The sequence below is a fragment of the Bos grunniens genome, chromosome 19 (assembly GCF_055505025.1).
Source record: "Bos grunniens cultivar Pamir isolate PY7600 chromosome 19, Bosgru_T2T1.0, whole genome shotgun sequence".
NCBI classification, from domain to species: Eukaryota; Metazoa; Chordata; class Mammalia; order Artiodactyla; family Bovidae; genus Bos; species Bos grunniens.
The window spans coordinates 36,000,330-36,026,090 of NC_141183.1; the positions used below are offsets into that span (position 1 = coordinate 36,000,330).

General features: G+C 48.4%; 2 protein-coding genes across 6 annotated transcripts; one reads left to right on the forward strand and one right to left on the reverse strand.

The window, feature by feature from the left end:
* Positions 1-270: 270 nt before the first annotated feature.
* WRAP53 (WD repeat containing antisense to TP53) lies at positions 271-13,096 on the reverse strand. Of its 5 annotated transcripts, none has more exons than XR_015147936.1 (10): positions 11,559-12,276; positions 11,308-11,406; positions 10,935-11,046; positions 2,741-2,829; positions 2,451-2,541; positions 2,211-2,343; positions 1,230-1,438; positions 926-1,029; positions 645-801; positions 271-532 (listed from the first exon to the last, which is right to left on the reverse strand). XR_015147936.1 is itself a non-coding variant. In XM_086359109.1 (10 exons), the coding sequence occupies exons 1-10, from the start codon at positions 11,957-11,959 to the stop codon at positions 286-288; spliced, it is 1,620 nt and encodes a 539-aa protein (XP_086215235.1). In that variant the 5' UTR covers positions 11,960-13,096; the 3' UTR covers positions 271-285. The 5 variants fall into 5 exon arrangements, 2 of the variants coding, with proteins under 2 accessions (XP_086215235.1, XP_086215236.1); XR_015147937.1 differs by having other exon boundaries at positions 645-779; positions 2,451-2,573; positions 11,559-12,252; XR_015147938.1 differs by having other exon boundaries at positions 2,451-2,573; positions 11,559-12,252.
* A 58-nt stretch (positions 13,097-13,154) lies between these two features.
* Positions 13,155-25,529, forward strand: TP53 (tumor protein p53). The gene is made up of 11 exons (XM_086359111.1): positions 13,155-13,303; positions 21,084-21,184; positions 21,320-21,341; positions 21,430-21,684; positions 22,118-22,304; positions 22,385-22,497; positions 22,720-22,829; positions 23,159-23,295; positions 23,380-23,453; positions 23,888-23,994; positions 24,585-25,529. The coding sequence occupies exons 2-11, from the start codon at positions 21,111-21,113 to the stop codon at positions 24,664-24,666; spliced, it is 1,161 nt and encodes a 386-aa protein (XP_086215237.1). The 5' UTR covers positions 13,155-13,303; positions 21,084-21,110; the 3' UTR covers positions 24,667-25,529.
* The last annotated feature ends 232 nt before the right edge of the window (positions 25,530-25,761 follow it).

The window sequence follows — 25,761 nt, forward strand, 5'->3', positions numbered from 1 at the left end:
CTTGGGAGTGAGATTTCAAACAGGTTTCCCCCCTTCAGTTTACCAAGTTGCCTAGCAACCCGCCAGTCAATGGCACGAGGCCCCACCCCCCACTGGCTTGACTTCACACGAAGCTTCGCAGCCCCATTGGTTCCCGCCTAGTCCCACCTCTCAACCCTGGTTTCAGGAATATTACGCCAGTCCCCGCTGCTGGACTCCGGAGCCCACTGGTAACCCTCCCAGCCTCATCTCCATCATCTGCCTCCCCAAAGAGACACAAAGATTCTAGTATCATATAAAATCTTTTTATGTAAACTCGCCCCCACCTCCCTCTGTCCTTCCCTGTCCCATCTCCTCCTGGTGGGCATCTGAGATGCTGGTGTCTGGGCCTCCCCCGCACCACCAGAGCTGAAGCTGACATTCAAGGTGCACATGGCGCATGGAGAGCAGAGGAAGGTCCACTTCCTCCTCCCTCTCATCCCCACTCTCCGTGGGTTCCGGAAACACACGCTGCCCGGAGGCGGTGGCCAGCAAAGGCAGGCTAGGATGCAGGCTATAGGGAGAGATGGGTGGTGCCGGTCAGTTCCCTGAGCCAGGATGCCCACTCCCTCAGGTTTACCTCCCTCCCAAACCGAGCCCCCAAATGTGCAAAATTGACTCGTGACCTCACGCCATTGGTGCAGTCCTTCTGGGGCTGGAAACTCAGCACTGGCTCCGGCTTGCTCTCAAGCCCCGCCCCGCCGGTGTCCCACACAGAGACAGCCCCGCTGGTGCTGCCGCTCACAAGGAACTGCCCGGTCCTGGAGGAAAGAGGAGAGAGGCCTGCCGACATGGAGTCATCACCCGGGGCAGGAACCCTTCATCGTCAAGGGCTGGGATCCCGCAGTTGGGCTCTGGCATCCCAGGGGCATCAAGGCCCCAGCAGAGAGGACTGCTAGTCACTCACAGGTCCAGATCAAAGTAGATACGCTGATTGGTGGTCACCTCTCGGCTCAGGGACCACAGTGGGTGCCCAAGCTGCCGAAGATCCCAGCACAGAAGCTCAGCATCCTGAGAACAAAAAAAATAGGAGCCTAGAATCCACCCTCCACTCCCCTGCCTCCAAGACACGCCTGCTTCCCTCCAGGGTTATAAGCACTCCTTTAGCTGGGTTGATTTTTCCCCCCATGCCTATCTCCTAACACAGCAGACTACATCCCCACTCCTGCCTTCTACCCACTTGTTTTGGAACCTCAGAATATGATGCCTACCTTGCGGGCTCCGGAGAAGAAGCAATTGCCATCGGGGTGAAAGCAGAGGTGCGTGATGCCCCCTTGGTGTCCTCCCAGCAAGGCAAGAGGGGACCCATCTTCCCAGGTGTACAGGCCCAGGGAGCGGCCATAGGAGCCACAGGCGTAGAGGGGCTGGGTTGGGCTGAAGGCTATGCAGGAAATGATGCCACTCTGGCCCTGCCTTTTTGCTAGAAGGGGAAGGAACAACGTGGGGGAGAGGGCAAGAGTACCCAGCATTAACCAGGCTAATCAGAGGTGTACCTCTGTCTCCTGTCCCAGAGCCCAGGTGCTGGACTCAGTGTCCCCCACACCCCATTCGTTTTCAGCAGGATGAAAACTTCTGATGCTCCCTAAATCCTTCTATCCCCTTCCAAGGACTGAAAGATGCAAGCCCCACTCTCTTCCCTCTCAAACCTCAATTTTTCTTTTTTTAAAAAAATTCCAAAAAAAATCCCATCTTATTTGTTTCCCCAGCCCAACACCTAATAAGCATTCAATTACTGCTTTTATTTTTTCCTTTGGTTGCACCACAAGACATCCAAGATCTTAGTTCCCTGACTGGGATCAAACCTGTGCCCCCTGCAGTGGAAGCGCAGTCTTAACCACTGGACTGCCAGGGAAGTCCCCTCAATTTTTCCTTGGAAGGGTCAGAAAACTGAGACTTATAGGCAAACGGAATCAGCTTCTCCAGTTTCTTGGAAAAACCAAGACTTTGGGAACCAAGAGGTAAAGAACCAACAGGGGAGGGGCTCAGGAGTGAACCAGCTCTTGACTTGAGTTTGACCTTGGGAAAGTTTTATCCCCTCCCTGAGTCTGCTTTCTCCTCTGCCTACTGGGTACAACCTCCCAGGGCTGTGAGGATAACAAGCCCCAACCCCCCACCTCCGCACATGACCACAGGGCCCCTCTGCTCTTGGCTGGGCCCCTTCCTCTCCTCCCTTGGAGGCGCAGACTGCTTACCAAATGTGGTTCGGACCTCGCAGTCTCTGCCAGGCCGGGATGTGGAGAAGACACGCACAGTCCGGTTAAAGCCACAGAAGAGCTGGGAGCCATCCGGGGAGAAGCAGAGCGAGTGGGCTGCCGTCAGCTCATCCTAGGGGAAGGGAAGGGCTGGAAACAGGCCTGGCGCACAGCCTCTTTCTTCTTCAGGAAGGAGAGCTGGGCCAGGGCAAGCCCTGCGGCTGGGTGGAGAGTCCCTACCAGGTGATTGTAGGAGCGAAAGGAAGCCCGGAGCTCTCCGGTGAAGGCGTCCCAGATGTGAATTGGGTTCTCCCGGCTGCTGCTGGCCACGCTGAGAGAGACACGGACACTGAGGCCCCGGTGCTGTCAAAGGAAGGGAGGAAGCCAACTGACCAGCCCTCTCAGCTCACATCTGAAGGTCAAAGCAAGCTTCCCTCCTCCTGAGACCCCCACAGCCCCTGGCTGTCTCTCAGTAGAGGGTTCCCTTAAAACGGGGTGGGGAGGGAAAGCAGGCAAAAGACATCACTTACTAGGAGGTGTCCGGCTGAGCTGAAGACATCAGGGAATACCAGCAGTAGTCATAGATGGTGTCGCCTTCCACCATTCGAAGGACGGGGGCCTAGACAGAGATGCGGAGATGCCTGGGTCACTGATAGGACAAGGAGGCCCACTCGGACCTGGAGCAGCTTTACGGCAGAGGGAGACACTCTGTGGGCACTTAACCAGGCAGGGGAAGGCAGATCAGGCAAATACAAGAACAAGACCTTGAGCTTCAAGGCTCAGCTCAGACTTTCACATCAGAATTGGGCCACTAAACGCCATACAGATTTATCCTTTTGCTTTGTCAACACTTAAGAGAGGAAGAAACAAATAACACCCCAACCCAGAGACAAAGAACCAGCCAATGATGCAAATACCCACCAAGCCACCTACCAGGTGCCACTGGATCCTTTATAAAAGTTGTCGACCAGTTCAAACAAGCAAAGAAGTATTAAAACAAAGCCAATCCAAACCCTGTGAGGCCTCCACTTAGCTTAAGAAACAAAATATTTTACCAAACAGTTAAAAACCTCTTCCCAATGAAATCCTCCTTCAGAGGGAAACACTATCCTGAATTTATCATTCTTGTATATTTCTTTAGGAATATATTCATAGAGGAAAGACAATATATAGCATGGTCTCACTTGCCTTTAAACTTAATATGAATGGTACCAAGCTGTATGCATCCCATTGCGATTATGAGATTTATGGTGACAAACTTAGCTTGAATTCACGCATTTTTCCTGCTTCACAGCACTCCATTCACGCATCGTTCTCTATTGACAGTCACTGATGTTTTTCCAGTTTCTGGCAAGTGCGCTTTAACAATCTGGTACACATGTGGGAGGGATTCTCTGCAGTTTCTGCTACTGAGGGAAACCACTGGGCTCCATGGTATGCGCTCTGCCAACTCTACGAGATCGTGTCACATTTTTTTCCCAAAGTGCTCATCCCAATTTATTCTCCCCGCAGCAGCGTGTAGGAGCACCCATTGCTCTGCCTCCTCTTGCTGTTGCCAGACTTCCATGCTTTTCTCAATTTGAAGGCTGTGAAATGGTATTTCATTACAATATAAACTGGCATCTCTCATTACCAGTGAAGTGAAGACATTTTTCTTTTTAAGGGCACCTTCTCATAGTTTTTGCTCAGTTTTCTCCTTGGTTGTTGTCTTTGACTTACTGACTTGAAGGAAATCTTCACATCATCAGGATATGAGTCCTTTGTCACTTACTTGCTGGCCCTTGGGGTGATGTCACCCAGCTGTGACTGCAGGTCCACATCTCCACTCTTAACCCTTGCATCTGACTGCATGGAGTAAAGTTCCATTAGGGCATCGCACAGGCTCCTCAAACTCAGTTTAGCTGGGATAGACCCAGCCTCTGCTGCCTCTGAATCTGCTGCTCCTCCTGGGCTCTCCACCCGGTTCTCAAGCCTAAACTCTGACCACCCTGACTACTACTCTCTTCACGTCCTTTCCTCTCCTGGTCCAACCCAAGGCCAGAGCTTGCCGATTCCACCTCCTAGGTTCGCTTGAACATGTCTCCTTACCTTTGATTCCACGTGTAGCCACTACCTTCTTGCCAGCGTTTCTACACATGCCCTGGCCTCCCTCCTCCCTATACTCTAACCTGCCACTCAAATTTCCACTCTTTAGCCACACTGAGGCCCTGGACTCTTGTCATCATTCTCCTGCTCAAAGCATTGCAATGCTTCTTCATAACCCTCAGTATAAAACCCAATCTTCTAGGAAGCTTTCCCTTACCAAGCATCTACCCCACACCCACCTCTCCAGGCTCATCCCTCACCCCTGCCTTCTTTCCTGTAACATCTCCATACCCCACCATCCTGATTCCCAGCTCTGAGAAGGTGCCAACTCACTGCATTCCTGGGCTGCAGGCTTTCACACACACTAGACTCCAAGTCTGGAACAGCCTTCCCTCATTTCCCCCAACAACTCTTCCTGGTCAAATCCTAGCCATCCTTTGGGTCTCTCAGACACTTCTCCCCATGGGAAGCCTCCTCCTGAACCACGTTCCAAATGCCCTCTGTGTCTCCACTCTGCAAAAGACAGGAATCATGTCTGTCTGTCTTACCACTGTTTCCCCAACACCTACTGAGGAATCAGTACAATCAGCAGTCAAATGTTTTAATGGGAAAATGGAAATAGAAGACTGTCCCAATAACATAAGGCCCAAAATAATAGCACCTTGAATTAAAACAGAGTGAACTGGATAAATTAGAAAGATCAGGTGGACTTGATGGGATTTGGTAATTAATTGGATGTGGGGGTTAGGAGAGGGCGATTAAAGGATGAGATCCTGGTTTGGATACCTAAGGTCACCAAGATGGTGGAAGGACTTGGCATGCACAGGAGAGCTGAGGTGCCAAGGTACTCAGCGAGTTAGGGAGAATCAGACAGCCTAAGCCACAAAGGACAAGTTTTTACAAAGCAGAAAAGCAATTGTGTGGATATAGCATTTGAGAATGAGGACACCCCTCCCCAACCTGAGATATGTAGGACACAGAGGTTGCACAGTCTCCCCTAGAGAAGGTACAGGAAAGGGAAGACCTCAGGCAAGAGCCACAGGGTAGGCAGAGTACTCAGGGAAGAGGCGGGGACATAGAAACAGGAGTTCCAGAAAGCTCTGTGAAAAGGTAGAAAAAGGAAGGGAGGAGTTGGGAAACTATGTTGAGAAGAAGCAGTACACCGATGCACAAAAATACCCCCAAACCGTCCCCCACTTTCCCCACCTACATAAATGCTATCCATTTCCATACCAAACTTTCAGACATTAAAAATGAAAATACATGCCTCAAGGCCAAAACACCAAAACGTGAAACAGAAACAATAATGCCACAAATTAAATATAGACTTAAAAGAGAAAATAGCTAATGAGTGAGGCTGTGATAGAATTGGTATACTCATATTGCCAACACCAGTAATAATAATAAAAAGAATAAACAGCATAAAAAGCTTTTGAAAACAAACTGATTATTGGTATTACAAGACATAAAAAAAATACTGATACTCTCCGACCTAGGGTATTTCTTATAAAACTTCTCTGTTTCTCTGAAGAATCTCCATCAAAACACATGGAGATGTTCACTGAAAAATAATTTATGATATAAAAAACCCTGAAAACAATCCAAAAGTCCAAAACAGAGGAAGAGTTAAGAAAACTATCATAAGCATTCAATGTAATATCATAAACCATTAAGCATGATAACCACAAAGACTGGAGGACCACAAAAAACATTTATGATATGACTGTTAAAAGTAACAGTGTACAAAACCATCTACCATAGTATTACAACCACATAGAAAGCTTCGGTATTTGGACAGAGCTTAGGAAGAATGACAATGACAGAAAACCAAAGACAAACCCAGACAGTGTATTAAAAATCAGAGACATTACTTTGCCTACAAAGATTCGTGTAGTCAAAGCTATGGTTTTTCCAGTAGTTATGTATGGATGCAGGAGCTGGACAATAAAAAAGGCTGAGCACCGGAGAACTAAGGCCTTAGAACTGTGGTGTTGAAGAAGACTCTTGAGAGTTCCTTGAACAGTAAGGAGATCAAACAAGTCAATCCTAAAGAAAATCAACCCTAAATATTTATCGGAAGAACTGATGCTGAAGCTGAAGCTCTTAATATGGTGGCCACCTGATACGAAGAGCTGACTCACTGGAAAAGACCCTGACGCTGGGAAAGACTGAGGGCAGGAGGAAAAGGGGATGACAGAGGATGAGATGGTTGGATGGCATCACCAACTCAATGGACATGAGTTTGAGCAAATTCCAGGAGATGGTGAAGGACAGGGAAGCCTGGCGTGCTGCAGTCCATGGGATTGCAAAGAGTTGGACATGACTGAGCAACTGAACAATAACAACCAGAAAGAATATATAAAAACATAAAGGGCTAAATTTTGTAGAGTGGTAGAAAACAATGACGTTTCCCCCTTTGTACCATTCTCATTTCTCTAAAACAAGTGTGTGTAAAAAAATAAATAAATAAAATAAAACAAGTGTGTGCAATAAATGTTCGAGCTCTCACATTTCCAGCCTCCTCTAACTATCCCTGCTCCTGAACTCTTTCAGGCTGGCTGCACCATGCCCACCTGGTCCTGGTTTCTGGACACCACTGGTTTCTGTTGCAGAAACCAGGGCAAGGTGTGCCTTACAGCTTGCACAAAGAACTACCATGTCTGCAGTCTCCGAGCTCACAGAGATGCAGGACAGGCAGGCATTCAGGACCATCCCTGGAACAGGAGACCCTTCTTTCACAAGACCTGCACTCCCACTAACCTACACGCCTGGCATGTAGACTGTGCTCAATGAATATTTGTTGAATGAATCAGCAATGAAAGAATGAATAAAAAGGCCCAACATCCTGGCCTCTGCCATTCCTTGACTTCCTCAGCACCCACGGCCACCACCTCCACTCTGGACCAGCTGCCCACACACACAACTGAGTCATCACCACAATCTCTGGCCATCATCTCCACCCCATCCAGGGGCACCCCACAGGTCTAGTAGTTAGGACTCCATGCTTTCACTGCCAAGGGAGGGCCTGGGTTGGGGAAAAAAAAAAAAAAAGAACATCCAACCCATTTGGCTCCCTGAATTTCTGTTCAGCTTCATCAGAAGCCCATTTACAACCCATTTCCTTACCCACCTTACATGCTGGTCAACCATGACAGGGGTACTCTGGCAGACACTCTCGAAACACCCCTGGTCTTTCTCTCCTGGCAAACCCCAGACAGACCTCCTATTCCTCCTAGACCATGCTTGCACTCAACTAACACCAAGGACTACTAGTGTGTGCTCAACACTGACTGCATGCCAGGCACTATTTTAAGCGCTTTACCCTAATTCTTTTAATTCTCACCACAACTCTATGCTGCTGCTGCTGCTGCTGCTAAGTCACTTCAGTCGTGTCCGACTCTGTGCGACCCCAGAGACGGAAGCCCACCAGGCTCCCCCGTCCTTGGGATTCTCCAGGCAAGAACACTGGGTGAGTTGCCATTTCCTTCTCCAATGAATGAAAGTGAAAAGCGAAAGGGAAGTCGCTCAGTCATGTCCAACTCTTAGCGACCCCATGGACTACAGCCTACCAGGCTCCTCCATCCATGGGATTTTCCAGGCAAGAGTACTGGAGTGCGGTGCCATTGCCTTCTCCGACAACTCTATGAAGTGGGTGCTATTATTACCATCTTCATTTTACAAACAGAGAAACTATAGTCAACTTACTGAGGAAAGATGCACAACCATGCTAACTGGTCTCACTTTCAATGAAGGATAACAAATTTCTAGCGGGGACTGAGCAAAGAGTAGTGCTGGGCTTCCCTTGTGGCTCAGCTGATAACATATCCACCTGCAATGCGGGAGACCTGGGTTCAATCCCTGGGTTCAGAAGACCCCTGGAGAAGGGAAAGGCTACCCACTCCAGTCTTCTGGCCTGGAGAATTCCACGGACTGTATAGTCTGCTGCTGCTAAGTCACTTCAGTTGTGTCCGACTCTGTGTGACCCCATAGACGGCAGCCCACCAGGCTCCGCCGTCCCTGGGATTCTCCAGGCAAGAACACTGGAGTAGGTTGCCATTTCCTTCTCCAATGCATGCAAGTGAAAAGTGAAAATGAAGTCACTCAGTTGTGTCAGGCACTTTGGGACCCCATGGACTGCAGCCCACCAGGCTCCTCCGCCCATGGGATTTTCCAGGCAAGAGTACTGGAGTGGGGTGCCATTGCCTTCTCCGACTGTATAGTCTATGGGGTCGCAAAGACTGAATGGACACAACTGAGCGGGGAAGAAAAAAAAAGAGCACTGCTACTCTACATCGAGCATTCCTTGGTGGTTTTGATTTTCTACTCCCTGGGGATTGATCATTTCACACCTTCTGCTGTCTCCCCACAGCCCCCTTCCTTCAGCTGATAGCCTCCTGTTATGCTTCCCTGAGAAGCCAAGAGACTGAGACACCCATATCTTCCCATGACCAAACAACTTCCTCTGAACACACCCTTTGCCTTTCTTCCCATGGCGAGCAAGGATTCTGCGCCTGTCAAAGTCTAGTCCTTCAGTGTGCTCTGGATCCTGTCTTCTCCCAGTCACACACGGACTCTGTCACACAGCCCTCTCTTACAGCAGCAATTCCTCCCTCTCTACTGGCTATTCCTGACCTCACAGAAGCATCTTGTTAACCTTTCTTTAACCCCACATTCCCTCCGGTCACCATTCCATTTCTCAGCTCCCTTTCACAGGGAAACACTTTCAAAGAATTTTCTCTTCCATCCCCCTACAATCGGCTTCTGCCTCCAACATTTCTCTGAAAGTGCTTTTCTTAAAGTCATTAATGTTTTCTCGGGTCATTCTCTAAATCTGCTCTCACTCTCAACATGGTTAGACATGATCAGAATCATTAGACGTGATTTTGGCCTCCACTTTTGTAACTTCTCCTGTACACATCTCCATGTGCCTGAGCGCTCCATCTGCTTGAGCCTTCGTCTCCATTTCCACTCTCTCTTGAGATTGACTCCATTCTCAATTCCAAGATACCATCGACATGCTCTCCCACTTTCAAAGTATATCCCCAGCACCCTTCTCCAAGTCTCTCCTTAGGTTTACATTTCACATTTAAAGTACCTAAAAATCCTTACTTCTGTCCCAACATTTCTTCATATCCTCTGAGTAAACTGTATCCCCATTCACCCAACTGACTTCCAAGTCCTAAGAAATATACTTCAAAACCACCCACCTCTATCTCTCCTGATACCACACTAGCACAAGCCAACATCATTTTTTACCTAGACTGTGGGATACACATCTAGATGAATCTCCACTCTTGCCCACTCACAATCCACTCTCTAGATTTCAGCCATCATTTCACTCCTCTCTTTTAATCTCTCCCACGGCTTCCTCAAAACACTTCAAATGCCCTACCCACAAGATGTGGCTGCCAGCCACCTTGCCATCTTCACCACGCTTTCCCCCTCACTGGCCTTGGTCCAGGCGCACTGGCTTGCTTTCTGTTGCTTGAACACATAAGGCTCTTTCCCAGCTCTAGGTCTTTGTATAATAGCATTTTTGCCTCTTGGAAAACTTCACATGACTGATCTCGTCATCTTTCAGATATCAGCTCAAATGCCTCTTCTTCAGAGAGCCCCTCCCCTGACCTTGTTTTTAATCTAAAGCAGCATCCTCGGGACTTCCCTGGTGGTCCAGTGGCTAAAACTCTGAGCTTCCAATGCAGGGGGCCCGGGTTCAATCCCTGGTCAGGAAACTAGATCTGACATGCCACACTTAAAAGATCCTGCATGCTACAACTAAGACCTGGCACAGCCAAATAAATAAATAAAGTTTAAATAAATAGGTAGATAAAATGACACTATTCAAAAATACAAACAGGTAAAAATAAAGCAGCATTCTCTAGTTAGTCTTTGTTCTGTTTATTTCCTTCATAGCATTTATTTATTTCCTTCACAGACTTATTATCATATGTAAAGAACTTCATTATTTATTTACACGTTTGCTGTCTGTCTCCCACACAAAAAAAGCAAACCAGCTCTCTGTCTCATTCATCACTTTATCCCAATACCCAACACAGTAAGTGAATGCTGCTGCTGCTAAGTCATTTCAGTCCTGTCCGACTCTGTGCAACCCCATGGACGGCAGCCCACCAGGCTCCGCCATCCCTGGGATTCTCCAGGCAAGAACACTGGAGTGGGTTGCCATTTCCTTCTCCAATGCATGAAAGTGGAAAGTGAAAGTGAAGTCGTTCAGTCATGCCCGACTCTTAGCGACCCCATGGACTGCAGCCTGCCAGGATCCTCCATCCATGGGATTTTCCAGGCAAGAGTACTGGAGTGGGTTGCCATTGCCTTCTCTAACACATCTCTGTAAGTCAATTAAAAACCACAGTGAGAAAAAAAAATAAAAATAAAAATAAAAACCACAGTGAGAAAGCCACTACTCTTTTACAAGAAACACATATTCCTAACTAAAGAAGGACAAATATCTCTTTAAGTGACTTCGGAATTCAGGGTAGAAATATTACTTGTGGAAACTCATGGCGAAGTGTCCTGCCTGAGAACAGGAAACATGTGGACTGTTCTTTCTCCATCTACAGGAAGGCCTTAAAAGTGCAATGTCTGATGAAGTGGCAGTTAGCTCTTAGCCCCTGCCCTTACCATTTCCGCATATTCCAGTTGCTCCCCCTCATTGTACAGCTCTGGGGGCAGGTTATAAATCCGCAGAATATTATCAGCACTATTGGTCAAGATGCAGGAACCATCAGGGGCCCTAGGAGGATGAAAGAGTTAGAAAGCTGGACAGACCTAGATTTTCCAAGTGCAGGGCTAGGGCTGAGCTGACCTCTGGGATAGATAAACAGCCCTAGGACCTTGAGGAGAGAAGACACACAATCCTAAATGCAACTGAAGCTCAGGCCAGGAATTCTTACTCCTTCTCCCACCATGGTAGATCCTTCTCCCAGATAAATGGGCTGTTTTAAGGTGGAAATCCTGGGCGTGGTTTTCTCCCTGCCCTATAATCCTTACTTACCACTTACAGCCTTTCAAGAAGTTTTCAGGTTGGGTGATGAACTCTGACCAGGAACCACTGAGAAACCGAGGTACCTGGGAGAAGTTGTAGTTCCAAATGCTGTAAGGAAGATGGAGGGGTGGACAACAAACTTGGGTCGCCAAAGCGAAGTGGAAATGGGCCTGGAAAAATGGGGCTGAGGACTGGCCTATGAGATTACTTCACACTCCCAATCTCCTCAGATTCCTGAGCCAACCGCTAGCCCCACTTACGTGTATCCCTCATCCTCTGGAGTGAGTTCTTCAGACACACCTTCCACGTCTTCTCCGGGCCCCAACTCTGGCCTGTTTGTTTCTTCTGCAGGAAGGCTCACATTTTCAGATAGTTCTTTCTTTTCGACTCGACTGCTCAACTCACTAGAACCAAACCCTGTTTCCAGGGGAGTGGGGAGAGAAGCTGGGACCCCTTCCTCCAGCTCCTGGGACAGAGCTAAGCCAGCCATGGGATCTGAGGACACCTGGGGCGGATCATCCCCATCGCGTGGCGTTGGCATCAGTTCAGGGTCCGTATTTTTATCCATCGGGGAAGCCTGATGAGACAGACGGGCTGGAGCTGGGGCCTGGTCTGAAGGAAGGCAGTCTGGAGCTAATGGTGGAGCCTCCGGTGTCTTCATACTGCAGAGGAAGCGCGACAGACATTGGCCGCGGCCAGGCAGCCCTCTTCCCGGCGGCTACCAGGGGCCGGGCCCGCGGAGCAGCCGAGACCGCTTCAAAGTTCGCACGGATTGGGATGCAGAACTGGAAAAATGCTCCAGTGTGTTCCTCCTCCCAGGAGGGGGCACAAGGCCCAGCGAATAAACAGCGTTCCTAAGCCTAGTCGGTAGCTAAGTGCCACCAGTTCTCGCGGGATTTGGGTCCACGTTTCCATTGGACCTCAGCATCCCTGATCAGACTTCGCGCGCAACCCAAGGTAGGGGCGGGGTAGGAATGTAACAGGTCACGGGTAATCGTTCCCATCAAGCCCTGGGGCCCTGGAAAGTTTGAAGTGGCTGCTGGGAGCTGTAGTCCGAAAGCTTCCGCCTCGACGGGAAGTGCTTGAGCTCCCCCTGCGGTCTTCCGCGACAGTTCTTAAAGCACCTACTCCCCTCCCCAACCGGCAGAGGGCGCCAGCGCTCTGTTCGATGTTACAGGTTTTGCGCCTCTTTTGCATCTCATTACCTAAATTTTTCAGACCTCTGTCTCTTTTCATTCATTCAATAAATACTTATTATTGAACTCTTACTTGCTACCCAGTACTGTAGTAGGTACTGGGAAACAACAATCAATAAGATTGTAGACAAGGTCTCTGCCCTTCTAAGTCTTAGGTTGCTATGTATTGAAGGCAAGGAACAAATCACTTCAGAAAATGATAGGGGTGTAAAAATAATTAAGATGGTGTAATATAGCGCATATGGAGGTATACGTTAAATAGGGACATTATGGAAAGCCTTCCTAAAAGTTGACAGTTTAGTTGATGAGTAAAAACTATCCAGCTGTCTAGGAGAGGAGTGTTCCAGGCAGAGAATGCAAGTGCAAAGGCTTTCTTCCTTTCACCATACATGAAACAATGGCAGAAATCTTCCAAAATGGTTTCTACCAATTCGGCCGTTACGGTTTTCGCTTGTCGAGCTTCCCCAATCCAAACGGGTCACTAGCTACACTACCAATATGGCGAGAATCCTGACTTTCCCCGCACTCTCCTCTCCTACTCTCCTTTCCCTTCGCCTCCGCCCGCAGGGGAATTGCTTGCCCTTACTTGTCATGGCGACTGTCCAGCTTTGTGCCAGGAGCCTCGCGAGGGTTGCTGGGATTGGGATTTTCCCCTCCCACGTGCTCCGGACTGGCGCTAAAAGTTTTGAGCTCTTCAAAAGTCCAGAGCCACCATCCTGGCCGCAGGTAGCCGCTGGTCTCCGGGGTCATCTAGCGTCCGACCTCGGAGCGTGCATCCCAGGACGGTGACACCCTCCCCTGAGCTTCGGGTAAGCTCTTGACTGAGACTGATGAGTCCTCTATGAGTCACGGGCTCTTGGCTCCTTGTATTTTCAGTTCGGGGGAATAAAGGGCTGGGGGGCGGTAACTGGGGGGTTAACGATTAGCGGCAGGGAGGGCGGGGGTCTTGGCTAGCGGCAACAACAGGAATGCAATGTTAGCAGGCCCGAGTGTAGATGATTGGTATGTTAAGACCAGCCGAACTCGAAGCTAAACACTTGGGCGGGGGAATGGGGCTTTGGGAAACCTTGAGCCGGCCTAAGGGGCTCTTCCCCACCACCACTAACTCCATCCCAGGGTGTGTGAAATAAGATGCACAAAGCATCAGGGTCTGGGACTTTCGGATCTCGAAACTTCGGGGATTCATGGCTCAGAATTTTAGAACGTGCAGCATCCCAATGGAACCTCGGGCTCCTTTCCGAAGTGGTTCGGGGTGATCCGGAAAGTCCAAGCTGCTAAGGTCCCATAACTTCCGGACCTTTGTCCTTCCTGGAGTAATCTTTCCCACTGGCTCTCAGCTCCGCTAGATGGAGAAAATCTGGTTAAAGGCTGTCAGTCGTGGAAGGGGGTGGGGGGGGGCATGCTAAACGAGAGTTTTGCCCGCGAAGCCCTGCAGAACTAGCCGGGCCTCAGAGGCCCTGTTATTGTTTGGCTGTACATTTACATTTCTACCACTGCGGGAGCATTTCCGGTTTCTTTTTTTCGGAGCAGCCCACTATTCACACGTGAGGGAAGTAGAAAGAGAAAAGGTCTTTTATACTGGTCCTCATTACTTGTGAAAGGAGGCTGCTAACCCCTCTACTTTTTTCCCCCTCCTAGCCTGGTTAGCTACCGCTTTTGGAAAGGAAGAGGTATTCTTTTTGATGCAAACCTCAATCACTCCCCCTCTTTGAATGGTGTGCTCCATCCCAATCGACCGCTACCCAGGCGGACGCTACCATTGCGTGGACGGTTTGGGGGTTTTTTTTTTCTTTTTTTTTTTTAGCGTCAGAGGGCAGACCCTGGGTATTTCGAGAATGGATACATTTGAGAATTAAACGATAGAAGAAAAACGAAGGGTCGTTTTTTGCGGCGGAGAAACAACTTCTTTATCTGGCTTTGGGCTGAACCATTCCCTTCTCGGACGCAGAGTGAACGTCGTGAAGCGGAAGGGGCGGGGCTTGGAGAGGGGCGGGGCCGAGGTCTTCGAAGCTGCAGTTCTGTCTCGGCTGGTTTTGCCCGCGGGAGGCGGCGGACCGGCCTAGGAGTTCTACCCGTACCAATTTTCCGGCATCTTCATTATTTAGGGCGGGGTCACTTACCACGCACCTGCTACGAACATGACACTGCGCGGTACTTACGTGCTTTTTTCTATGTTAGAAGTAGCATTTACAGCCACCGCCTTTGATTTGTGTCACCGTGGATTTTTTTTCCCTGTTGGAGAACTTCTTATAAATGGAATCATACAGTTTGTGCTCCTTTGTGTCAGGCTTCTTTCCGTCTGTGAAATTCACCCATTTTATTGCATGTATCAGCGTTACCAATACTTTGTTTCTTTATATTTTAGAATATTCCACTGAATAAATAAACCATTGTTTATCCATTCTCCTTTTGATGGCCTTTGAGTGGCTTCTCATTTAAGATTATTTTGAATAAAGCTGCTATTAACATTCTTAAAATTATTTTTGTAGTCATGTTTTTATGTTTTTGGATACTTAGGAGTGAAATTGCTTGGTCATAGAGTGAGGTGTTTATTTATGTTTTTTAATTATATTAAAAAGTTCTAGTTATTCAAAGTGGTTGTACTGTTTTACACTCCCACCAGCAAGATAGAACCTGTCTCAGGATTTGGTTTGTCAGGCTTTCTAATGTGGCATATCAATGTGGTTTTTAGTTTGCAATTCTCTGTTAAGTATGTTCCAACAGTTTGCATGTGCTTACTGGCCATTTCTGTGTCAGATATAAAGAGACTGTTCTAGTGTTTTCCCCATTTTAAAAATTGGTTCATTTGCTTTTTGTGTCCTTGAGGTGTTGGAGTCATTTGTATATTCTGGATAGGAATAATGTGTATCCTTTGTCAGGTACATGTGTTTTCTCCTGACCTCTTGCTTGTCTAACAACTCTTACAAGGAACAGAAGATTCATTTTTCTTTTCAGTGGTTTCTTTGACCTGTTTAGGAGATCTTACCCCAAGGTCGTGAAGATATTTTCTTATAGTTTCTCATATATTTTCTTTGAGAATCTTTCTAGTTTTAGATTTAACACTTTAGTCTGTGAGCCATAATTTATTAGTCAAGAACTAATTTTTTTCATGCTGTGAGTTCAAGGTTCTGTGTTATTTTTTCTTATGGCTAGCCAGTTGTTCTAGGTCCACTTGTTGAAATAGCCTTCCTTCCCCCACTGAACTGCTTTAATTGGAGTGCTTGGTCTATTTACATTTAATGCAATTATTGTTAGCATTTGGGTCTGAGTGCTATTTCCTATCTGTCTCCTTTGTTCTTCAATTCAAAAAGTTGAGAAAGAAACAATACCAATCTCACATAAACTCTTTCAGAATGGAGAGGCAGTAACATTGCCCAACTCATTTTATAAGGCCAGCCTAATGCTGTTAATATATACATAACAGTTGGAAAAGAAGAAATAAAATGGCTTTATTCACAGATGGTATGACTGTATACCAAAAGTCCTAATAGAAAATTCATTTTCACACTATGAGAACTAACAAGTGAAAGCTAAAACTAAAGGCAAGTTACAACTTTCAAAGGCAATATGCATACATTGTATTTTTATATAATAGCAACCTTGAATCTAAACTCATAAACCTGATGTGTTAAGTCATGTCTGAGCCTTTGCAACCCCATGGACTGTAGCCCACCAGGCTCCTCTGTCCATGGGTTTTTCGAAGCAAGGATACTGCAGTGGGTCACCATTTCCTTTTCCAAAGGATCTTCCTGACCCAGTGATCGAAACTGTGTCTCTTGCATTGGCAGGCGGATTCTTTACCACTGAGCCACCTGGGAAGCCATGGTGAAAAACGTGTCATACTCAGGGATAAATTTAACAAAAAATGGACAAGAGCTCTATATAGAAAACTACAAAATACTGCTGAGAGAATTTAAAGAAATTTTAGCATATTCATGAATTGGAACACTCAATGGTGTTAGGTGTCGGTACTCTTCAGAAAGATTTAACTCAATGATTTAAAAATGTAGAAACTGACAAGCTGATTCTGAAACAAAACATTGGTACAAGTTGGAGGCCTTAAAATACCTGATTTCAAGATTGCTGTAAAGTTACAGTAGGACTTGGTTGTACAACAGAAACTAACACAGCATTGTAAAGCAATTATACTCCGATATATGTATGGTCAGTTGTGTCTCAACTCTTTGTGACTCTATGGACTGGAGCCTGCCAGGCTCCTCTGTCCACAACATTTTCCAGGCAAGACTCAAGTGGGTTGCCATTTCCTCCTCGAAGGGATCTTCCCAACCCATGGACTGAACCCACATTATTAATGAATAGAGTCTGGGAAAAGACACATAAATGTAGTCAAATGATTTTCTGTGAAGGTACTAGAGTGAATCAGTGGGGAGAGGAAAGTCTCAACAAATGGTGCTGAAACAACTGGAGCAGAAAAATGGATTTTGGCCCACACCTCTCACTATACACAACAGTAAATTTGACATGGTTAATAAACCCACACATAAAACTTTCAGAAGAGAACACAGTATCTTTGTCTTGGTATGGGTAGGTTACACAGCTTTATCAAAGTTTGTCAGATTTTGTGATCAAAATAGTATGATACCATTTCAACCTATGTAAGTTTCACCTCAAAAACATTTGTGGGGTTGTGGGGAGTTACTAGAGGTACGGGTGAGACAATAAAGGCAAAATGCTTGATTATTCTTCAAGCTAAGTGATGGGTACTTGGGAGGACATTATTCTGTTTACTTTTTTTAATCTGATTAAAATATCCATTTTTTTTCCGTCAATATTTTTATTTTGGAAAAGTACATAGTACAAGAGTAACAACACATTCCCACCAAATAATTTTTAACAACATTTTGTCTTATTTTTGTCTCCATGTTATTTTAATTACACAAGCAATGTATAGATACCACCTTTAAAATTTTTTTCTTTGTTAATAAAGCTAAAACCAGGAATTCCCTGACTATTTCACTTCCAGGGCCCAGGTTCAATCCCAGGTTGGGGAACTAAGATCCCACAAGCTTCAAGGCACAGCCAAAGGGGGAAGAAAAACTAAAACCCCTTTGACTCTACTACCCCCAATACCCTAAGCATACATACCCTCTCCCTGAGAATATCATCACTATTAAAGATTTTGTGAATTTGTAGTCTTCTTGCCTTTCATGCTTTTATATATATATTTATAAGCAATAAATAATCATTTTATGTGTTTGATTTCCATAGACTAAATTACTGTGTTTTGTTTTTTCTTGCAAATCGTATTTTCACCCAGTATGTTTCTGAACTGTAACAGGTTACATATACACATAAAATTCATTTCCGTAAACCACTGTAATGAATACACCGCATTTCATTTACCTATTCCTTATTGATGGATACCAAGGTTGTTTCTTGTCACCGGCCGCTAGGAACAACAATGTCATGAACATTTTTGTGCAAGACTCCTATTGCCCCCTTGCAATCATTTTTCTAGGACGTCCACCAAGAAACGGTTTTGCTAAGTAGCAAGAGGTATGGTTTTCAGTTTTACCAGATGCTCCCTTATTTCTTCCAAGAATCAATTTTTTTCAATTACACAGCTTCCAGCCAACAGAAAGTTTTTTGTTTTGTTTTTTTCAAACATCAGGCCCTGGGAGAAGCCAGAGCATAATTATTTAGAGCTTGGGTATGGCTTCAGACAGCGTGTGTTCAAATCCCTGGCCCTGACTCTGGAGAGCTTTCTGAGCCTGGGTAATTCCTTTAACCTTGTTCTCTCCTCTGATGATAGTACCTACCTTACTTGCTTTTTGAGAGGATTACTGAGATAAGCCACTGAAAGCAGTGGAGGTCTATATAAACAGCAGCCATTGTTAGGATAGTGATAGGCCTGCCTCTCCTTTAAGTCCCAGCTGAGTTTACTGCCTTCCCAGGGGGCTGTTTTGGAAAGGCTCCGCCTCCCCAGCCATCCAGAGGGTCTGGTTCAGCCTCTGACAGCTTAGAACTATGACCCCCTGATGTTCACACCCACGGGAAGTATCTGGTCTGAAGAGGTTTCCTAGAGAAAGAAAATGAGAATTCATTTGCTACCAAGGACTGAGAGAGGGAGACTTCCTAGGTCCACAGGGCTATCCCTCTCCCTGTGGGACTGAGACCTTGGCCCACCCTCCCAGAACAGCCCCTCCCAACCTGTTTACAGAACACAGTTGCCTGAAGGGGGTGAACTAGCAAAGATCCCAGCAGGACCATAAAAGCCCCACCCGCTCCCAGTCACAAAGCTCTCTCTAGCAATAATATAGAACAAGTAAAATTGGGATAACCATATAAAGAGAAGCATTTATTGAGCTCTTGCTATGTGCTTTTCTCAACTCTTTATATTTCCCGTAATCAGTGGGATACTATTTTATAGCAAAGGACATGGAAGCACAGAGAGGATCAGCAACCTTCCAAAGTTAAACAGTTATTAGACGGTGGCTCGGGACACAGGCCTAGCCTGTCTGCCTGCAGAGCCCATGCTCTGCCATATTTGCCCTGGAAGATTTAAGATGAGTGCGGTCATGCAGCAAACTTAACTGACAATACAGCATCAAACCCTGGGCTTTTGACTTCTGCGCCCCATCTCTACATAAACAGCTTCCCTTCCATAATAGTCTCAAAAGTTATTTTGATCATCTTATCTAAGGGAAACCCTGGTCCTTTCCCCCAAGGCAAACATTTGGCATCCCACTGCTGTCCCCTCTTGCCTTCCTCCAGGCGCATTCAGAGTCCATTCCCCATCAGCTTTGGGAGCTATGATAAGTGGCACTTTGCCAGCCTTACGAAAGATAGCTCTGCAGGGTAGTCTGTAATGAAGTAAGCATCTTAATCCTAGACCTTCAAACAGTCATTGTTCATAAAAGCTCGTTCACTCACCTATATGAATTGTGGGCAGATCACTTAACCTCTCTAAGACGTTCTCACCTGTCAAGAGGCAGGTGTGGTTATCCGGACAAGTAAGATAACCCAACTCCAGAAGATAGTAAAGGACAGGGAAACCTGGTGTGCAGCAGTACATGAAGTCTCAGAGTCGGACACAACTTAGCTACTGAACAACAAGATACCACACGTGAAAAGATTTTTCACACTCTACATAAGTATGCAGACCCTATATCAACAGAAAGGTGCAGGTGAACCTTTGTGTGTGTGCGCGTGTGCTTAGTCGCTCAGTCACATCCGACTCATTGTGACCCCATGGACTATAGCCCGTCAGGCTCCTCTGTCCATTGGGATTCTCCAGGCAAGAATACTGGAGTGGGTTGCCATGCCCTCCTCCAGGGGATCTTCCCAACCCAGGGATTGAACCCAGGTCTCCCACATTGTAGGCAGATGTTTTACCATCTGAGCCACCAGAGAAGCCCATAAGAGCTGCTTGCTTGGAGGGGGTTGACATTACCATGGACACAGAAGAAAAGTGTAGTGAACATGGACTTTGATCCGTGGGCATGGTTCTGAGCAAAGCTGATGACAAATTTGGCATCAAGAAAGATGGCATGTTGAAACTATTTGAAAGCTAGCCTGGGAAATGAGTTGGTGGTGACAGGGCCCTGGCCCAGGCGACAGCCACCCCCTTGTCCCCTTTGCTCCCTTGACTGCTCATAACCAGCTTACAGGCTGGGTACGAGGATTTACTTATTCACCCCAGTTATTGAGCCTGACCAGGTGCAAGCCAATATGCTAGTAACTGGTGAGCAAGACAACATCCCTACCCTGAAAACATTTATATTCCAATAGAGGAAACAGGCAAAATGAGCAGGGAAAGGTAACATAGTATAATTACCACAAGAATTAAAAGAAGGTGACCTGAATTGAAATAAGGTGACAGGGTTTGGCTGGCTAGCTGTGATGGAGAAGTCCAGGGAAACATCCCTGCTAAGGTGCGACGTTCATGATGAGGTCAGTGAGGAGGTTACCCTGTAGGGATGCAGGGCCCAGGGTCCCGAGTTCAGTGAACTGGGAGTGTCTGATAAGCACCAGAAAAGGAAAGTGAAGTCCGACTCTTTGCGACCCCATGGACCATAACCTACAGGCTCTTCTGTCCATGGGATTTTCCAGGCAAGAGTACTGGAGTGGGTTGCCATTTCCTTCTCCAGGGGATCTTCCTGACCCAGCAATTGAACCTGGGTTTCCCGCATTGCAGGCAGACGCTCTACCATCTGAGCCACCAGGGAAGCCAGAAAAGGGAGAGGTGGGCATGGGTTGGGCCCTGAGGGATTTGTAAGCCAGGGTGAGGAACCATCCCAGGGGAGCAGGTAGAGGGATGGGGGCAGAGGAAATGAACCAAGAGTTACTTCATCCTTATTACTGCAAAAGAAGGCAGAAATACATATACACTGAGCAAGGCCTGTGGATTCAGTGGTGGGAAGGTTGGAAGTCCCTCTCTGGTTGCCTTTATCCCTCAAGGAAGTGTGTGATAAGACTGCTGAGGTGTGGGGCAGGTGCCTCCCCTACCCCCCAGCAGATCCTCAGCTGCCAGGTGTGCTGTGGGCAGAGGGGGTCCCTCCTGCCTCCGGACTGGGTAACCCAGGGTTGGGTGTGTCTCAGGGTGGATCCTCACTTTTCTCCCTCCAGCGGCCACACAACCTTCCAGGAGCTACAATGGAAGAATCGCAGGCAGAACTCAATGTGGAGCCCCCTCTGAGTCAGGAGACATTTTCCGACTTGTGGAACCTGTGAGTGGAGGTCTGGAGGGAGGGCAGGCTCACTGCTCAGCCTCCAATAACCTTGCCCCATCATGGTCCCCAGCCCCCTGGTAGAGACCTGGGAGAAACAAAAGCCAGTCCTGACTTTCTGCTCCTTTCTTTCAGACTTCCTGAAAATAACCTTCTGGTAAGGCCTGGGGCACCGGCGGGGCTTGGGGCTGCGGGTCCAGAGGGTGGGAACTGGGCCTTCTGACGCGCACTTCTCCCATCTGTAGTCCTCCGAGCTCTCCGCACCCGTGGATGACCTGCTCCCGTACACAGATGTTGCCACCTGGCTGGATGAATGTCCGAATGAAGCGCCCCAAATGCCAGAGCCTTCTGCCCCAGCTGCCCCGCCACCAGCCACCCCAGCACCAGCCACCTCCTGGCCCCTGTCGTCCTTTGTCCCCTCCCAGAAGACCTACCCTGGCAATTACGGTTTCCGTCTAGGGTTCCTGCATTCCGGAACAGCCAAGTCCGTGACCTGCACGGTCAGTGGCCCTGGGGAGCCGACTTCCCTATCAGTACCTGGCCATACAGCCTAGGGGTTTTCTGTTCAGAAGTTTGGGGTTCCACTTCAGCCTTTGCCTTTTTGTCAGTCTTTTTAGATCTTACCTAGTTAGTTTGTGACCTTTGACTCCATCCCAATGTTGCGTTTTCCCCTTGACCCTTGGGTTTTCATCCTTCCTGTCACATTCTCAGTATCTGTCGTGAAGCCATTTCTTCCTTTTTTCTTCACTTATTCATTCTGTAGCTATTGGAAGTACACTTCTGGGATGTGGACCCCCCACCCCCAACCCTGCCATCTCTAGCTACCCTGCCCTCACAGGACACCGCTTCCAGTCGGTACTTGGTGCTTGTACATTCGACCCTTGGGTACTTGTCCCCTGACCCCTCCGTTCATTCTTCCTCCTTCTCCTCCAGTATTCCCCTTCCCTTAACAAGCTGTTCTGCCAGCTGGCCAAGACCTGCCCAGTGCAGCTGTGGGTCGACTCGCCACCCCCGCCCGGCACCCGCGTCCGCGCCATGGCCATCTACAAGAAGTTGGAGCACATGACGGAGGTTGTGAGGCGTTGTCCCCACCATGAGCGCTCCTCTGACTATAGCGATGGTGAGCGGCGGGGACTGTGGATGGGACCGGCCTGGAACCCGGAGCCCCCAAGCCCCTAATTCCTCCCTGATTGCTCTCAGGTCTGGCCCCTCCTCAGCACCTTATCCGGGTGGAAGGGAATTTACGCGCGGAGTATTTGGACGACCGGAACACCTTTAGACACAGTGTGGTGGTGCCCTATGAGTCCCCCGAGGTCCGGTTTGGCAACTGGGTTCTCCGGGGGGAGGGGGTTTGTCTGTGACCACCCTAGGTGGGAGGGAGGGGGCTATCTCCTTCTTACTTGACCTCCCACAGCCTGTGAGGTGCGCAGAGCAGATGGGTTATCGCCATTCCACAATTGAGGAAACAGGCTCACAGAGGCTGACAGCCTCCCCGGGGCTGGGTAGCCTCACGGCCGGCCTGTGCTCTCTCCCAGATCGACTCTGAGTGCACCACCATCCACTACAATTTCATGTGTAACAGCTCCTGCATGGGGGGCATGAACCGGCGGCCCATCCTCACCATCATCACACTGGAAGACTCTTGGTAGGGACCACACACCATCCTCCACTCTAGCTTGCTCCCTAATCTCCGCCTGCCTGTCCCTGGGACCCCGCCCCTCACCACATTCTCCCACACTACCAGCCAGCGTTCCCTCTCTCTGCATTCCCTTTATGGACTTCTCTGCTCCTCCCTCCCTCCTTTCTCCAGCTTTGGGACCTCTCTTGCTGGGGTCTTCTCAATCTGGAGCTGGCGCTCAGGCTCCCCTTGGGATGGGGGTGGTTGGGAGTAGGTGGGTCCTGGTTCACAGGAGAACACAGAGACAGGGTCCCCCTTTCTGATTGCCTCCTGCTTCCCTCTTCCTACCCTGGTAGTGGTAACCTGCTGGGACGGAACAGCTTTGAGGTGCGTGTTTGTGCCTGTCCTGGGAGAGACCGCCGCACTGAGGAAGAAAATCTTCGCAAGAAGGGGCAGTCTTGCCCCGAGCCACCCCCTAGGAGCACTAAGCGAGGTGAGCAGGAGGTAGAAGAGGCAGCAAGGGTGCAGTTCTGCCCCCAATTCACTCTTTTCTCACCTTTCCTTGCTTCTTTCCCAGCACTGCCTACCAACACCAGCTCCTCTCCACAGCCAAAGAAGAAACCACTGGATGGAGAGTACTTCACTCTTCAGGTACCAAGTCTGGGGGAGAGAGAGGTGCAGTCTCTCACCCTAACTCCATGGGGTTGGATAAGGGAAGAAAAAAATATAAATGTAGCAGATGTGAGGTTAAGCCCATTTTTTCTAGTCATCCTTTTGTCTGTCCATGGCCATGATTCACTGGTGGTGGTGATGGTGGCTGTGGGGTTTAGTCACCCAGTCGTGTCCGACTTTTTCAACCCCGTGGACTGTAGCCCGCGAGGCTCCTTGTCCATGGGATTTCCCAGGCAAGAATACTGGAATGGGTTGCCATTCCCTGCTCCAGGGGATCTTCCCCACCCAGGGATTGAACCCATGTCTCCTGTATTGGCAGGTGGAATCTTTAACACTGAGCTACTGGGGAAGCCCCTTGGTTCTTGTAGTGACTTTGCCTAATATTTCTTTGTTCCCTTCCTTCCTTGCCACAGATCCGTGGGTTTAAACGCTATGAGATGTTCCGAGAGCTGAATGACGCCTTGGAGCTGAAGGATGCTCTGGATGGAAGGGAACCAGGGGAAAGCAGGGCTCACTCTAGGTGAGTGATCCAGGTCTTCCCCAGTGCCCAGGCACACACACACATGCACACACACATATCTGCTGCTTTCCTGTGTTAGAAAGCCATGGTATTCCATTCTGGTCCTGCCTTCAAGGTAAAAGGCAGCTGATACCCTGCCGCTGGGTCCCAACCCTGCCCAGACATTCTTTAGACTTCCTCCACTTTCCTGCCTCCGGGAGTCCGAGGCATGGATGTTTCTTTGCCTATTCTAGCAAACCCTAGACTCTCAGAGCTAGGGTCTCAAATAGAGACCTGATAACTGTGGGATATCAGGCCTTGGAGTCAGATGCTCAGCCATCCAAAGTACTAAAGAGTCATGTTGGCCTTGTTACTTCCCTTCCCGGGCTCAGTTTCCTCATGTGTCAACTGGGGTAAGGGAAGATTAAGAGACTTACACCCACAAGTACCCCAAGGTGCTCAGTCAGCATGCCTGCCCTTGGCTGTGACCATTTTAACGTAAGTTCTCCTTGCTCCCGCCTCAGGCCCTTCGAAGCTCAGGTCCAGGAAGAGGGGCCCAGAGCTTCTCACTCAGATGATGTCATCTCCTCCCCTCCCTTTTCTCCTCTCAGCCACCTGAAGTCTAAGAAGAGGCCTTCTCCCTCCTGCCATAAAAAACCAATGCTCAAGAGAGAGGGGCCTGACTCAGACTGATGTCTTCTGCTCCCTGTCACCTGCTGACATCCCCACCCATATCCCCTGCCCCTTCCCTGGCATTTTTTGAGACTCAGGTGCTTAGACCTCTGCTTGGTGCAGGTGCGCCTTAGAAACCCCCTGGGAGTCTTCATCTGCTCAGCCTGTGGCTGTGCTAAAGAGGCAGACCTGCGCTCGTGGTTTCTGGGGATTTGGGGGGTGCTGGCGCTTTCCAGCTTAGCTTTCAAGGTTTTTACTGTGAGCCGTGTTCGGGAGAGGTCAGAATGTGTTCCTGCATGTGAGGAACATCTTATAACCAGCCATACACTGGGTTGGAAAACTCAGTCCTCTGCCATACTAGCCAGGGAAGCTATCTTAAGTTGTTCGATTTTCTCCTGACTTCATCGTTCACATCTATAAAAAACTGATAATCATACCTACCTCACGGGGGGTTTGTTGTGAGGGTTAATGAAATAATGTATGTCTGGCCCCAAAACCATCATTTGATTACGTAATGTCTGGGACTTAGTGCCTTTTGTGGGTGCTGGTTCTTTGTCCCCCTGGGTGGATGATTTGACAGTTTCTGACTGAATGGCTGGTTAAAGGGAAGAAGTCTCCAAGTCCCTTCTCTCCTGGCCCTGCCAGATCATAACCCCTTGGTGAACCTCAGTGCCAAAGGGGAAAGCTCACCTTATCCTGGATCCCAGTGGCTTCCACCCCTGCTGTATCTGCCAGTACCTGTCTTATTTCCCCCAAATGCTTCCGCAGATTTCTTCTGTACTCTGCAAGGCACATCTCCATGTGTCACCCACACCCCTCCTCTTCCCTTTTTATATCCCATTTTTTATATCAATTTCTTATTTTACAATAAAACTTTGCTACCACCTGTGTGTCTTGAGAGATTGGGGTCAGTGCAGGGGTGAATTAAGGGAGTGAGTGTGGGAAGCAGCCACCTGAGTCTTCAGGGAGCACATTTTTTTTTGGCGGGAGGGTGGCGGCAGGCGGCGCCAGTGCCTGGTTTCCTGGAGGAGAACAAAGCCTGGAGACTGGGTCAGTCTGCAGGCTGCATGACAATAAGGGAAGGGGTGCCTCCATTCATAACTTGGGAACCAACTG